Below are 16,633 nucleotides of genomic sequence, written 5' to 3' on the forward strand. Positions count from 1 at the left end.
GCCCCTTGTTCAATGACAGTCATACAATCTATTTTTTTTTATTACGAGAGCAAAAAAGCAATACTTCGTAGGTAATGGTATAATCTTTTTCCATTCACTCTTTAATATCGTTTAAATCTGAATTATTTGTGTTTGCAGCAAAATAAATAAACCCGTGTGTGTATTACAGTAAGGCGCATATCTTGTGTATTGGATAACGGTAGACCGCTCGCTAGTCCAGCCGCTACCCATTTCCTCGGCCGCGGGCAAGGATCGGATACGTATAATTGTTTACATACATGAAGCTCGGAAAACAGCTAGCTAGATTTTAAATGCGACTCAAATACATTGCATTCTTTTACCCATAATGTGTTTCCCCTGAAAAAAATTAAAATGTTTCAACACTTTCCGAATGCAAGCTAGTACACTGTCTATGGTAGTAGGTAAAGGTATAATCTTTTTTTATTTTCTATTAAAATCACTAAAATCGGAAGTTTTGTGTTTGCAGCTACATATAAAAATTCATGTGTGCATTACAGCAAGACACAAATCTTGTGTATTTGATAACGGCAGACCCGCTCGCTTGTCCAGTCGTGACCTACTTCCTCGGCTGCGGGCAAGGGTGGATACGTAACTGTTCACATACACAGCTCGGAATACAGCTAGATTTAAAATGCGACTCAAATGAATTGCATAGAAACAGTTCTTTCATCCATAATGTGTTTCACTTGAAAATAACTAAAATGTTTAAACACTTTCCGTATATAAACTGGTATCCTTTATGTCAGTTATACGCACAAATACCCCGTTTACTTGCCAAATAAAACACGGTAACAAGTCTGGCTTTTTACACTCATATTACGCAATACCCGAACAAAATAGTATTGTTACGACATTAATAAGATCATAATGAACAACTTTTGCAGGGACAGCCATATTGAAATCTTAACCAATTTTGAGTTATAAAGTGAAAACTTTGAAGGGTTCTAGGCCCTTAATTTGAGGGACCAGCCCCTTTTTCTAGATGTCAAAGAAAAGATCTTGTAAATATAAATTTTTTTTCTTCTACATGTCTTAACAAAATATTTGTGAGAAAAAAGATAATCTAAGAAAACCAGGCAAAATCACAACACTTTTTTAATCTCATTTTTCGAGCCCTACCGAGCTTTAGCGCCTTTTGTGCCTGAAAGTGATTAATGCCTTATTACATATCTACAATCTTTTGTCTATCATTCCTGAAAATTTGAACTAGATATCTTTTATAGTTTTTCATAACTCTCTTGGACAAGCCGTCCCTCTGAAAATCAAGAAAACGTCGATATTTCAAAAACGGAAATGACGTCATCAACCAAAAAAATTTCCGATCAAGTTTAAATTAATATCAATAAGATCTGAAAATTTTATCAAAATTGATCAAAGAGTTTCTGAGTAATCGCTGACACAAAATCGGTAAGAAAAAAAAAGGAGAAGAATGAGAAAAAAAAACCGAAGAAAAACAATAAGGTCTTCCGTTGGAAACGGAAGACCTTAATAATAGGGAAAAAGAAACCGAACGAAAACAATAAGGTCTTCCGTTGGAAACGGAAGACCTTAATAAAAAACATTACAATCACTAGAAGGTCTTCCGTTGTAACGGAAGACCTTAAAAAAGGTCTTCCGTTCCTCATGTATTAATCTGCACAAGAAATCCAGTTATCTTGTAAACAGAAAATGAATATGATATATATAAGTTTTGTGTCTTGATCTATCATAGTTTCTGAGATCTTATTTATTCTTTGTTTTTAAAAAAGAAGGCTATCTGAGATATATGAGATGTTTCACCGGAAGTAGAACATTTTTTTACCATGTGTAGATGACTTTTTGTATTTCTATAGATAAAATGTTACTTATACGCTAAATAACCAAAATATTTTTAAAAATATCAAAATTGGGTGTACTTCCTGTGAAGACCGGAAGTTACGCCGGATGAAATAAAATAGTGTTAACACGTGTCCATACACAGGTCTATAATCCTACAAAGTTTGGTTGTTGAAGTCGTTACCGTTTTTGAGATCTCGTCGATATAAGGTTTTTTGTCTCGGGACAGGAAACGGACAAACGGAAGTGCTTAATGAAATTTAAATTTTTTATATCTTGTTACTTTCCTCTTTTACATTATTATTCATTGAAGTAGCTAAAACTATCAAATTAAAACAGTTTAACGGATAAACAGTTTGATTTGTTTGAACTCTTCCGCAGTGGACCGGAAGTGACGGAAGACAAAATGAAACTGTTTAAACACATCTTCAATCAAATGTCTATGTTTAGTAAAAGTTTCGTGTCTTGATCACGTACAGTACCTGAGAACTTGCGGGTACAAAATATGTTTTAAAAAAGCTTCCTGAGATAATCGAGATATCTCACCGGAAGTAGAATTTTTTTGTTTATTCAACATTGTATAGATGGCATATGTAAGGATCTATACTAATATCTTTATTCTATGGAAAATAAATTAAATACGTAAAAACAAAAAAAAATTGAAGAGCTTCCGGTGACGACCGGAAGTTACGCCCAACAAAACAAAAATGTTTAAACACATCTACAACTATAGGTCTATTATCCCTCAAAGTTTGGGTGTTCAAATCTTTATCGTTTCTGAGATCTCGATGTGACAAGCTTTTTGTCGCGGGACAGGAAACGGACGACAGGAAATGAATTTTCAAAAAATGAAAAAATCGCCTAGAGATATGATCATTTTCTATCAATCCTGAAAATTTCAAGTAAATCTATATAGCCATCTCCGAGATATCTTGTGGACAAAAACTGGGGAAAAAAAATAATAATAATAACTAGAGCAAAGCTCGTTGCAAAGCAACGAGTAGGTCTTCCGTTAATGTCAGAAGTAAAGCTGGAAGTTCCTGTAAGAAGCAGAGCTCTTAAACCAATAACAAGAATAATAAAAAGAACTAGAGCAAAGCTCGTTGCAAAGCAACGAGTGGGTCTTCCGTTAATGTCAAGAGTAAAGCTTGATGTTCCTGCAAGAAGCAGAGTGTTTAAATCAATAACAAGAGCAACTTAAAGTAAAAGATAAAAATAAATACGAATGATACTATGTACGAATTAACAAAAACCTTAACGATTCTAAGAACGACTTAACAAAAATATAATTCCGAAGGTGTCAAAGTACTTAACAAAATTCGAATTATTTTTGGTACGAGTTTGAATTTTACGCTATTTTTGAAACCAAAAACGCAGAATCAAAATTTCTGAAAAATCAATTTTTAAACCCCGATATCTGTTATGCATCGTCCGATTTAAAAACGGATTTTAGTTTTGTACTCATGAAAATTACCGTAGGTTACATATGTTTAATTTTTAATATTGAAAAACAATGAAAAACTAAAACAAGAGGCAAATGGGCCACATCTCTCACCTGAGGAACAATAGGTATGATAAAATCAGCTTAAAGTAAATCCACCCTCCTGTGACGTCATACATTTTACATAAACCATGAATTCATTAAAATTCTTGCAAGTAGATTTGTAATTTCTATGTTTTCATAGGTGCACATCAAAAACTCAAATAATTGTTTACTTGGAGATATTTGATAAGGGTTTTTCATCCTTATATTCGACATAATTCAAAAATGACAAAGGGAAATAACTCTTCTCTACTTTTCTCTAAGTGATATATCTAAATGCTATAATTTTTCTAAAGTAAACAATTTTTTCTTTTTTTTAAATTAATTTTAGTTTTCTGGCATAGTAAGCAATAAAAATTAAATAGACAAACTAGTATCCATCCACTTATATTTAATTTTTAAACAAATAAGTGTGATTTTCAGATGATAATTTCAGCCTTTGGTTTTTATTCCCTTACATCTTAAATAGTATGGATACATATATATTTTATTTATTTTTTGATGAAATTCAAGTCCAATAAGTTAAAGAAAAGTTCAGTTTTTAACTTTGAACCCATGATTTTATCGGTACGGAGCTACCTTAATGGGGTCACAATGCAAACTACCTGGACAATGTACAATAATACATGTAGATCCTGTATAAATAAAATCCATTTTCCCCCCTAAATATTTTTATGTTTATAATCATAAGTTCCTTTTCTAAAAGGATGATTTTATATTGATTTTATAGTCATATCGCATGTTGAGTATTGCAGTTCTCAAAAAGATCCTTAACAATAGTTTATATATGTATTATTATAAAAATTATTATATTCATATACTCTGAACCTTCTTGTGAGGCCAAAGAACTGTCCTTGGGCCAAAGTCTTAACAATTATAAAGAATCATCTGGCTGATTAGTTTCGGAGAAGAAGATTTTTAAATATTTACTCTATATATTCCTATGTTAAACTTTGACCCCCCCCCCCCCCCACCCATTGTGGCCCAAACCTATCCCCGGGGTCATGATTTTCACAACTTTGTATCTAACACTACATGTACCTGAGGATGTTTCCACATACATGTAAGTTTCAGCTTTCCTGGCTGATTAGTTTCTGAGAAAAAGATTTTTAAAGATTTTCTCTATATATTCCTAATATGTAAAAATCCATTCCCCCCATTGTGACCCCACCATACCACCTGGGACTATGATTTGAACAAACTTGAATCTACACTACCTGAGGATGTGTCCACTTTAATTTGAGCTTTTCAGGCCTAATGGTTTTTGGGAAGAAGATTTTTCAAAGATTTTCTCTATATATTCCTATGTAAAACTTGATCCCCCTCTTGTGGCCCCTCCCTACCCACGGGGACCATGATTTGAACAAACTTGAATCTACACTACCTGAAGATGCCTCCACACAAGTTTGAGCTTTTCAGGCCGAATAGTTTTTGAGAAGAAGATTTTTGAAAAATACCAACAAATTTTCAATAATTCTCAATTACCTCCCCTTTAAAGAGGGCGTGGTCCTTCATCTAAACAAACTTGAATCCCCTTCACCTAGTGGTGGTGCTTAGTGCCAAATTTGGTTGAAATCTGCCCAGTGGTTCTTGAGAAGAAGATGAAAATATGAAAAGTTTACAACAACGACAACGACAAATTGTGATCAGAAAAGCTCACTTGAGCCTTTGGCTCAGGTGAGCTAAAAACAAAATAAAGGAAACATAATTGCATACTTTTATTGAAAAACAATTTTTCACAGCTAACAATTGTAAATTACTTTAAACAGCCATAATTTTGTTTGTTATAATTTCTTATCAAACACAAACCACAACAAGGCATGATGTTTTCTTAAAGTTCCATTACAGTAACTGTTCATGAATTATCAGATTTAATTTGAATTACTGGTAAATAGTCTGTAGAACACATTAAGGAATATGCATGTGGGTAGAGGTGACAGGTTAACCTCAAGAGCTGAAAAGAATGAACAGGTAAAAACCATGTGGCCACCAATAGCTGAAATTAAAAAAATTAATAAGCTGTGTTAATACATGTACCGGTACTAATAATAGCTGTGTTTACATTAACATATGCATAGTATTTCTGAAAAAAAAATACACTGACCAAGCAGTGTAATTAGTGTGACATATCCCGATACGTGATATTAGATGGCACAGGACACTTTTTTTGATACATTTCATTGTAGCCTGGGGGCGTGTGTCTTCGGAACCCTGTAACTAGAATTTCCTCAGTTCCCATTCACCACAAATACCTTTAATTCACTCTTTATAAGGCCAATCACCAATTTCTGAAGAAAATTACTAGTCAATTAACCTGTAAAATTTTCTACATACTGGTTTTTACGAGATTTTGACCCTTCCATATTTTGCTAATTTTTCATGATTTTTCAGCTTTTTAGACCTCCCCCAGCCAATTCCCTGCAAAGGGTTGACCTTCCGTACCATGGGCATGTTGCACCATCACATGTCAGAAACTTACCGGTGTATAGTTTATAATGCCCCGTCCATCTACTTTTCATGTTATTTACTCTCCCGTCTGTAACTTGCATTTTCACTGTCTAAAGTCAACACAACAGTCATAGCCGCAGGTTTCGCATTTTACTTTTGAATTTCATGTACCTAACATATGGGGCCTACATATTGAATATCAATTTCAACAAGAGACATCCCTCTAACTAATGATAATCATTAAAAATCATTTCATGAATTTTAGCAACACTCATAAGCCTTCAAGTACACCAACTCTCAATTTTACAAAAATTTTGACGGGTACTTTATCCGTAAACTGTCCCTTGCTGCCTTTAACTTACACTAACATTCTCTGAAAAGTCATCTTGTCTTAAACTTACAAAGCTTATGCTATTCTGAGAAAAAGTATACCTCATTTTGCCAATTCCATTAAGGATTAAGAAAAATATGGCCATTTAAGTGAACCCAGCATTTCCACTTTCTTCTATTTAACACAGATTCATAGGGCTCTCCATAAATAAAGCATCTTTACCTAATCTTATAGTGGTCAATTGTTGTTCAACCTCCCTAAATAAGAAACCTTATTCAAAACTACATACATATACATGATATTATCATGACAAAAGCATCACATCACTTAGAAATACCCTTACATGTATACCCTCCCCCTATTTTTTGATTTTCCTAAGAAGCATTAGTTTGAACACTTTAACCTAATATTATGAAACTTGTGGCAATTCCCTTGAGTCATTTCTCACACATATTTAAAAACAACCATCACTGATATTGAAAATTGATCTTTTCTTGATAAATGGATGAAATGTAACATTTTTTTTCACAAAAAGACATGCAGCCATACATGTGATTTCTTGTTTTCATGAAACAGTAAGCTTATAATCATTTTTAGTGATTATCTTATTTATTCTGGTTTCTAGTCTCCTTTTAACTTTGCTAAAATAGTAAGACCTACAAGTGTGATGTCTGCTCTTAATTAAAATGAAATTCAAATACAACCGGGTACCTGGGGACGGATGAGAATTCCATGATAAATGTTCAAATTTTACATGTTTTCCTACATTTTTGATGCATATATACAATAAAAGGGTAAACATTTGTTGTTTTTTGGTCATTTCGAGAGTAATTATTATAGCAGATGTTATTTCAAGGTCAAATGTACATTTACATATCCAACATGTAATGGTAATGGAGACAATTGGAAAGAGGGGGTAGCTTTTTGAATTCTGTAAATATATCTAAAATATCACTTTTGGATAGGAAGGAGCAAAAACTTGAGTTTTTTGACATATTGTATACTTTGATAACTGCATTTGTCTACATGTGAATTTTATTTGAAAGAAAAATATGCTGTTTTAAAAAAATTGAGTTATATAAGTCAGGTTGCTTAATGTTATTTCATGAAATCAGACAGCAAAATTGCTGCAAATTTATAATTTAAATAATTCAATTGATCAAAACTCTTTTACTGTGCAGTATTAATTCTTATCTCGGTAATTAACTTAAGCCTATTAATTGTCATCAGGATAGGAAATACCTACTTTCTTAGCCAATTTACTCTAGTGGTGGTCATTCTACACATTTAAAAGGGATTTACTTCCCTTGTATATTATAGCTAATAAATCATGTAATGACATATATAACCAACAAAATCATCCATTTTCCCAAAATAGACTACTTTTGGTACAAAATCCACTCAAAATTACAGTTAAATGAGAAATCTGAAAATACCATGTAGTCTTGAAACTTACACTAACATTCTCTAAAAAGTCATATTGTCTTAAACTTACAAAGCTTATGCAATTCTGAGAAAAAGTATACCTCATTTTGCCAATTCTATTAAAGGATTCTATTTAACGATTCTATTTAACTGCAACGGTGTGTGCAAACAAATTTTCATAACGCGCTAGCGCGCGTTATTCAATTTGTATGCACACACCGTTGCAGTTATGAGACCACATCTTTCAAAAAATAATGATTCAATGCTTAAATATACACTAACATAAATTGAATATCGACTTGATTTACCATAGATTAGGTAAGACGGCGTAGTACTTTTCAAACACAAAACATATTCTAATAACTTCAAAGGGATTTTTTCAATTATACCTATATCTTTGTAACCCCAATTATCACAACCACAGAGCAATACCGGGATTAAATCACAGACCAGTTCTATAGGTAGATTAAAGAGTATTATATTTCTAATCATAATATACATAGATTTCTATGTTTGCTCGACAACTTAGTGCTTTATGGATTTATAAAATGATTCACTTCTGGAAAATACAGTACTCAAATATTTGATTTCATTTACAATTTCAACAACGCTATTAAACAATGTATGTATTGTAATAAAAAATATTTATAGGCACAGGACCATTTGAAAAACTAATATCTTTGGGATTTTTTTCTACATTTACATTTAGTTTCAATTGAGAACAATACACATGAAATCTTCAATCTAATGCTTTCTGTAGATCGTCAGCGGTAATGCCTCTATTATCTAGTCAAATGCTCGTTAAAAGTCAAGAAAAGCACAAAATATTTTTTCTTTCTACTTAGTGTTTCCTGCATTATGTTTTTGCTTTAATCTTTGGAATCATTGGAATGCAAATTCCGTATTTTTTTGTCAACTTCGACTGATGTTTTTAATACAATTATCAATTATGTTTTAATATATCTTTTATTCGCTTTTTACATTTTCTTTCTATTTGGCTGATTTACAATTAGAATAACTCTGTGTGTCCATGTGGAATTTTATTCGTGCGGATCTACATTCGTGAATAAACCATGGTACATTGCGTCTTGTATGTTCGGGATATCAATAAATGTCACCAAACGTTTCCTTAGCCGAATACATTACAAATATCACGTGTTATATCAATAAATTAGTATGACTTGGATGCCCGATGAAAATACTAGTATTTGATTACTTACCAATTATTCATTAACTGATAAAGTATTTATATTGCTTGTGAACAGGTACCGTTTTATGACTCAATTGAAAACATGCTATTAAGCTGAATATTAGATTTTATTTCTTGTATTTCTAGAAAACGATCAGTTTTGGTGTTAAGGCTGCTTTAGAAATAGAGAATGGGGTCGTACTGTCTGGCGACCTTGACTCCGGCCACTTTGCTCCTGTTGTTAAGAGTTGCGTAGATTCTGACGTGGATAAAACGCGGGCGGGGTTCCTGGATCTTCACCTATTTAAATAAGCGTATACATTTTCTGTAAGTTATACACCCGTGTGCATGATGCAATTGCGTTAAATATTTCTAATATGTTTTTGAATATAAAACTGTTTCTTTTTTCATGTAAAGGTTTGACCTTTTCATGGACTTTAGAAAATCATGATCCAATGCTATATTGAATCATGATTTTTTGAAATATACAGTCTTATTACTGCAGTGGTGTGTGCATACAAATTGAGTGCGTTATGAAAATTTGCATCCACACATCGCAGCAGTTATGAGATTGTTTACTTAAAAAGTTTATATTTACATTTTTTTTCTAACTTCATGCCTTGTCTGCAAATGTGATTTATACCTTAAAATTCCTTTCTTATCCTAAGGGTAAGTTCATATTAACAGCTGTTTGAAATAATTTATCCCATGCGTGGGTTCAAACATGAGTCACGCAGGTAATAGCTTTCGCTTGCTAAAGGAAAAATCTTGAAATTTTCATACGTTTTCCATTTTTAGGTACCAGCCTAATGTAGTACAAACTTCTAATTTTCACGGGGGTTTTCTAATTGCAAAATGCATAGATTGTCTTTTCCACAAGTTTGTACTCGGTTAGGCTAACAGTAAACAAAGGCTTCGAAATGAATGCCCAACCTCGATTTACAATACAAAACAGCGAATGTCGGCTTACCCTTACTATGTTGTAAAGCTTCGTGCTTTTTATATACAGCAGTAAATTCAGCGCTACAACTTGCTGATTCCTAGGGATTAGATATCAATAGGTGATGTAAGGTAAAAAATTGTGCTTAATTTGAATCTTCATTTTCTTTTTCAATTTTTACCGGGGCCCATAAGTGCACTCGTCCTTTTAACTCAAGTTTCTTTTTTCATCTATGCACCTTCTTTACTTCTCAAAACGGACTAGAAACTCGGTTAAACGTTTTGATGTTATAGTATCGATGTCGCTTTCATTAAAAATCTGGCGAATCTAACAATGTAGCAATTCAAGTCTCAGCGATAAAGTAATTATTTGTGACTTTCATATTAACAAGTGAATGTGAAAGTTATTTGGTAAGATGAATTTTACATGTCATTCATTTTCTTAAAACAATATGCACAAACCAAAATACAAATTATTACAATTTTGATTTCATCATCAGCATACAATATAGAGTTACGTACCTTTATGAAATAGTTGGTCCCTGCAACTGTTTGGGTTCTGTATGTTAATGCCTTGAATGGTCCAACTGGTCTATCGAACCATGAAGGTAGCCGTCTAATAATTTCTTTGCGACTCTAAATATATCATTTAGACATACATTTGGTGTGTGTTATCAGTTTTAATACTGTTAATAAATACAATTAAAGAAAGAAATATTAATTTGAATATATCAGTGAAAATGTTTCTGTTCACAACATAATTGGTGAATTACAAAAGCCTGTTCACTTCTTGTACCAAATGTTTAAGGATAGAATAAAACTTCTTTAACGCAAATTTTTACTCAAAGCTAAGGATATAAATAAATTCTGACCTTTGCTACAAGAGCCTGTTCACCGGGCCCCGCCATGCGTTGTTCACTCAGACCCCCGGGAACACCTCTTCCTTGGCCTTGTGCCTGGGAAACAACGGCCAATAGAAAAGCCAAAGCGATCACTCCTTGTCCGTTCATCGTTACTGTTTAGTGGTCAACGGAGAATGCTGAGATAAGTTTCAGTCGCATCAAGCTTCCCTTTTATAACCAGTGTTAAATTAATAGTCTAATCAAGTGTGCTCTATAAGTAATCAGCAAGTCATTTGATACATTTATCAAGCTGGCAGTTTAACATTAACAGTGGTAGCATAAGTTGTTGGTCAAGAGGTCATATTAGCGAGGTTTATTGGTTAGATATGGCAAAGTGTTTCTCTTTCTGGCAGACGTCATTGTCTTAAGGATGACGTTTACTCAGAATGAAAAAAAAATTCCACCGATGATGTTATAAACCTTTTATTGTAGTGTTATTTTTCATTTTCAAAAAAGTAGGTCAATGACCTACTTTTTGAGTTAATGGCCATTGTATATTTTTGGAAAATTAAAGGAAAATCCCTTAAAATTTTACATTATGCTTGATATTTTCTTCATTGTGAAAATAATACAAATTGCTCAATACTTTTAAAAAAGAAATACAGTTTATGAATGGCAGTGACAGTAAATACATACAAAGCATAAAGTTTTCGTTCACAATTTTTATAAATATTCCAGTCCGAATTTCCTCTATCACTTTTCAAATCCAAACCCATTTTTTGATCCAATTTTACAAAAAATTGAATGATGATAATACAAAAAGGTTTATAGTATTAAACTAATTATATTGATCTTATTCTGTTGGCATATATATAATTTATATGAGGACAATGATCAAAATTTTGAGATATGGTCTCTTTTCTCGATTTTAAGCATTTTTCCATATTTGTGAAATTCATGCCATACGATTATTATAATGAATGAGTGAGGTAAAACTAACAGAAAATATGCAAAATGTTAAAGACCAAAACATAAAATCTTAACTTTTAAAATTAGAGTACTGCCAAAAATGTTTTAGCGGAAAACAAAATCTGCAAAATTTAGTCCGAATTTCCTCTGTTTGGCTAAAAGTCTATTATTGTTTGGGCATAATTCCATAATATAGTAGAAATATCGAATGTTATGTCAATAATAATTCATTTCACAAGAACTTTTTGTATTTAGAACAAATTTTACTCATGACTTTGAACTTTATAACAATCCGAATTTCAGAACTCAAACCCTGAGTAAACAACACCCTTAAGTTATAAACGTTTTAATACAATGAGGATCATCATACCCTGGATACATATAACGATAATACATCTACCAGCTGCATCATGCAAATTATCATCGATCAATTTGGTCATTTATGACTTTTTAGAATACATATACCCCTGAAACTCAATTGAAATTGATGAAGGGGAACATTTCCAAGATAACCTTATTCAAACATTATCATGTTTACATCGTAACAATTCACAGAAACAAAACCAGATTTTGTAGGGAGATTTATAATAAGGAATGTTGACATCTTTTCACCCTTCGGAAGTCACTCGGAATACCTCGCACAACGTTATCATCAAGGTACCTTCATATCTTTAGCAATGAAAAATCCGCATCTTTTTTTTATTTTTAGGCGTTTATTGAAATCTGACAAACTAGAGGGGGCGTTTGAACGGGGAAATCTTGAGATTTTTTTTTTCATACTAATGAAAAATTATCGTCTGAGCCAAGAGGAATTTATAGATATCGAATAATTTAAGAAAATTTGTAGCAAAAATATATTACGACAGACTATAGTCAAATTAAATTTTGTGAATCATAACATTCTCTAAGCTCAATAAATGTTCGTCATAGACATCAAATTATCATTTCCATTAGAAGATACGTAAAAGGCAGTTACTGGTCTCATCAGGAATGTTCTACATGTAAGGAGCAAGTTATTTTTACATTTATCAATTTCGCATTCATTCTTTGGCAGATCGGGGTGACGATGTCACATAAATGATTAGATATTGCTCATTTCTTTAGTGTTTAGACTTGATTACCTTTGATTTCCATAACTTTACTATCATAATTATACGCTTATAGAAATAAATATTACTCTAAATTACTCTCAGCTCAACAAAAATCTGTCTTGATAATTTAATTACAAATTATAATACCCGAGTTTTAAGACGTGATTCAAATGGTATCAGGAGAAAACGTACCAAAGTGAAAACGTACCCTGTAGAAAACGTACCCAGGTGAAAACGTACCCAGGAGGAAAGGTACCCAATTCCTAGAGTACGTTTTCTCCAAAAGAGAAAACGTACCCTCTTTCTCTTGGAGAAAACGTACCCTATAAAATCATAAAAACAATTTTAAAAAGTTATGAATACTATTTTATTGCATTAATACAGAGGCATAAATAAATTTGATACAAATATGAATTAAAGAATAGTAATACATTTATATCTATAGGTTGAATATTTTAAGGATCTGAAAATGTCATACTACTTTACTGCATATTTTAATGCATAAATATGGAAAAAAATATAAGTTTTATAAAAATGTAGATCCCGTAAGGTTTTTTTTTTTTTAAATATTTGTATCGAGTGAATATTGAAAGGACTTGGACATTTTTTGAGTTCAAATTTTTTAACTTTATTTTCATGAATAATTTTGAAATAGTTAATAAATTTACCATGTTTGCTATGAGTATTCTTCTTAAAGTATTAGTAATTTCAATGTTATTAGACCTTAGAAACTTTCTAGGGACAATTTAGCAATAAAAAACTAATCTATTCATATAGATGACGGATTATTAATCGAAAAAAAAAACGCGTTATCGTTTTCTTTAGATACTCATAATTAACAGTGATGAAGTTATCCTATATATTGCAATCAAAACTATTATGTCGAAATATATTTTTTTAACGATTTCATTAAATAAATATATTGATGGATTAATTGCCGCGACTAATTAAACTGCTCATCAAGCAAAGTCTGTTTATTTGTATATAACACAATTATTGTCTAATTAAATCAGTAATTTACGTGATTATGTATATAAAAACAAAAGCAACAAATGATACAAATGTTATTGTATAATTTATTTTATTTCATCCCACAATATTTATTACAACTGTAATTTATGATTTTTACAGGGTACGTTTTCTCCAAAAGAGTACCTGGTTATGTTCTCTCTCAGAGAAAACGTACCCTAGGAATTGGGTACGTTTTCTCCTGGGTACGTTTTCTTCAGCATTCATTCAAATAACATTTGCATTTAATAGATTTTGTGAGCTGTAAGAAATTTTTTTTAGTTTTTCAAAGGACTTGAATATTCACCAAAATTCTAAAGTGAATTTAATACAATAATATTGAAACTTCGTTTTTGCATTAGAATGTACATTTGTGTCAAACAGCATGATTTTTTTACAAAGGCTGTATAAAGTCATTAATTATTAGCTGTGTAAACGTAATATATATCTAGTTCCTCTCTCACTTGATGCCAGCCCCCACTTCAATTATTTTTTAATCCATGCACTGTTCGTTAGTAAACTGTAATTTTGGTTTGATGTATGCAGCAATCGTTTGATTGTATATTTGAAATAAAGGCAGAAACACAATTTGCTTAAAGTTTGTATATAAAAAGCTTAAGACTCATCATTCAAACCGGTCACCATCACCATCAGGTCACCATCAGATAAACCAGCAACATATAACTAAAGTAGTATAACTGTACACACCTTTTGATTCATTACACATTATTAGCAATGACAATAAGTAACACATTGTCTTAATTGGGTTGTTATCTCCGTGGCTGAACATTCAAATCCCATACAGCGGTCAGTTAGAACCAATCCAATGAAGTTCCTCTCAATTCCTTTAATTGTGATTCTCTCAGTGATCCATTTCTCACCAGCAGAGGTGTACGGCGGATATGGACCGGAAATCCTAGCTTCACCAAATATTCAGGCATTGGTCAACAAGGTCAAGATAGCCACATATCGATTCATTAATTATATGATAATTTAAGACTTGTTTCAATCAACATATCTTTTTGTTTCAGACATGAGATGAAAAATTATCATTAGCATTATCACAATCGAGTAACTACCTTATCAAAGTATGTCAAGGTCATCATAGAGGGTTGAAATATTAAACAATCTTTGAAAAGTTTGATTTCTTGTCTAGGTAGGTCAAAGTCTGACGCATCATATATGGTTACAATATCAATCAAACTTCAAAAAGTCTGATTTCTCTTCAAAGTCATATAATGTTAAAACATCAAACATATTTTATAAAATCTTATTCCTCATCAAGGTATAACGTATGTATAGGGAATTTTAGAGGGCTTAAACAACATGAGATACATTATTGATTTTGTTTCTTTACACATGAAAACATGAATGAAATCTGTTACATGCTACATTAAATTTCAATGGATGAAGGAAAAACGCATATTTCCAAGCATGGGGGATTAACAACATTAGGCGAAATCACTTATTACAAACAGAAATTTAAAAAGTACTTTAATTAGATAATATTGATACTATTAAGTTTTTGAATTTACATAATCTTGTTACGTTTTCTTGGGGTTTTTTTTCTTTTTATGGAATTTGGGTATAAAAATTCTCATCCTTTTAGAAAAAATGATATTGATATCTACAATTCAGGTGAACACCGACTATAACCGCTTCATTTTTGTCAACATTTTAAAAGACCTATCCAACAACTCCGTATCACCAACATCAGAATTTGATTAATGGTTTTATAATTATGTTTATTATTCATTTAAAGGAATAAAACATTGCATTTGTTTCTTTTTTCATCAAACCCTGCCGCCGTTGGATACTTTGTAATTTGTAACTATAAAAAGCCCTTACTTCCAAAAGTCTAATAGCTCAACCAACTATATTTGAGGATAGTATAAGCATTCTGCAATTGTGAATGCTTGTTATTTCAATTTTCAATCCTTTAAACTGACCACATCTTGAAATAAAATAATTGTGTTTAAATTAATTTTTATTCAAACAGTCACGTTTCAAGAGGATCGTCCTCTTTGACCTGATATATATACAGCATTAAGCTTGTTGTGACCAACTACCAGGAGATTTTTTGATAAACATTTCTTTTACGTTTTATAGGTAATAGTGTTGCTTTACTGCGGAGTTAAAATGTTGCATAATTAATAAAAATGTGCACGTGTATGGTGTTCAATGCGCTGTAGGTATGTCCAAGTGAAAATCTCATTTTATTTATGTTTTTTAGATAGATGGGTTTTTTTTAGTTGTAAACCGAATAAAAAGTGCATTCAAATGTTTAAATGAGTATTACCAGGTATAAAGCATTATCTAAATTCAAAGGTCATGAATTCTAAAAACTAAATAAACAATGAGCCACCATGGGAAATTTCCATAATGTACCGTGTACTACAAGTTTTTTTCCCGATGTTACAAAATTTGCAAAAAGGATTAACAGTTCTAATTTGAATAAGTCATTTTCGCGTTTTCAAAAGTTACTAATATAAAACTTTAAAATATAATTTCTGCTTAATCAATTATTAGCTTTAAAAAAAGGGGACCACGGAAAATGATTTTTTTAAAATAATTTCAAGAGATGTGTCCTTTTAGGAAGAAATATATAAGGCACTATAATTGTTTATAAAAAAGAAATTAAATCAAAACGTCAGTTTGATTAAATTTCATGGATACATTGCATCATCTTCGCTTGCCAAGTGTTTTCGGTCCAATTTGCTCCCCATTTATGGGCAGCAAAGTGGACCCAAAACTCTTGGCTAGCGAATATGATATTGCATGTATATATTTAAATCTAGGAAAGACCGCTATCGTTTGATCTTGAACACTTATTGATTTCTTAAAATTATTTTACTTTTCTTTGAAATAGCGTTTTTTTTTTTTTAATTTCTGCCTTTACATCCTATTCTATAAGATTTGTTTTACATAATTTTAAGCAATATTTCAAATCTTTTGAAATATTTAGGATTCATTATTAAAATAATGAAACAATTCTTTTATTTGATTCATGTA

General features: G+C 31.6%; 1 protein-coding gene across 1 annotated transcript; it reads right to left on the minus strand.

Moving 5' to 3' along the window:
• Positions 1–8,881: 8,881 nt before the first annotated feature.
• LOC105340648 (cystatin-A) lies at positions 8,882–10,733 on the minus strand. Its single transcript, XM_011446815.4, has 3 exons — positions 10,584–10,733; positions 10,234–10,347; positions 8,882–9,072 (listed from the first exon to the last, which is right to left on the minus strand). The coding sequence occupies exons 1-3, from the start codon at positions 10,719–10,721 to the stop codon at positions 8,950–8,952; spliced, it is 375 nt and encodes a 124-aa protein (XP_011445117.3). The 5' UTR covers positions 10,722–10,733; the 3' UTR covers positions 8,882–8,949.
• Between the last annotated feature and the right edge of the window lie 5,900 nt (positions 10,734–16,633).

Source organism: Magallana gigas, chromosome 4 (assembly GCF_963853765.1).
Source record: "Magallana gigas chromosome 4, xbMagGiga1.1, whole genome shotgun sequence".
In the NCBI taxonomy this organism is placed as follows: Eukaryota; Metazoa; Mollusca; class Bivalvia; order Ostreida; family Ostreidae; genus Magallana; species Magallana gigas.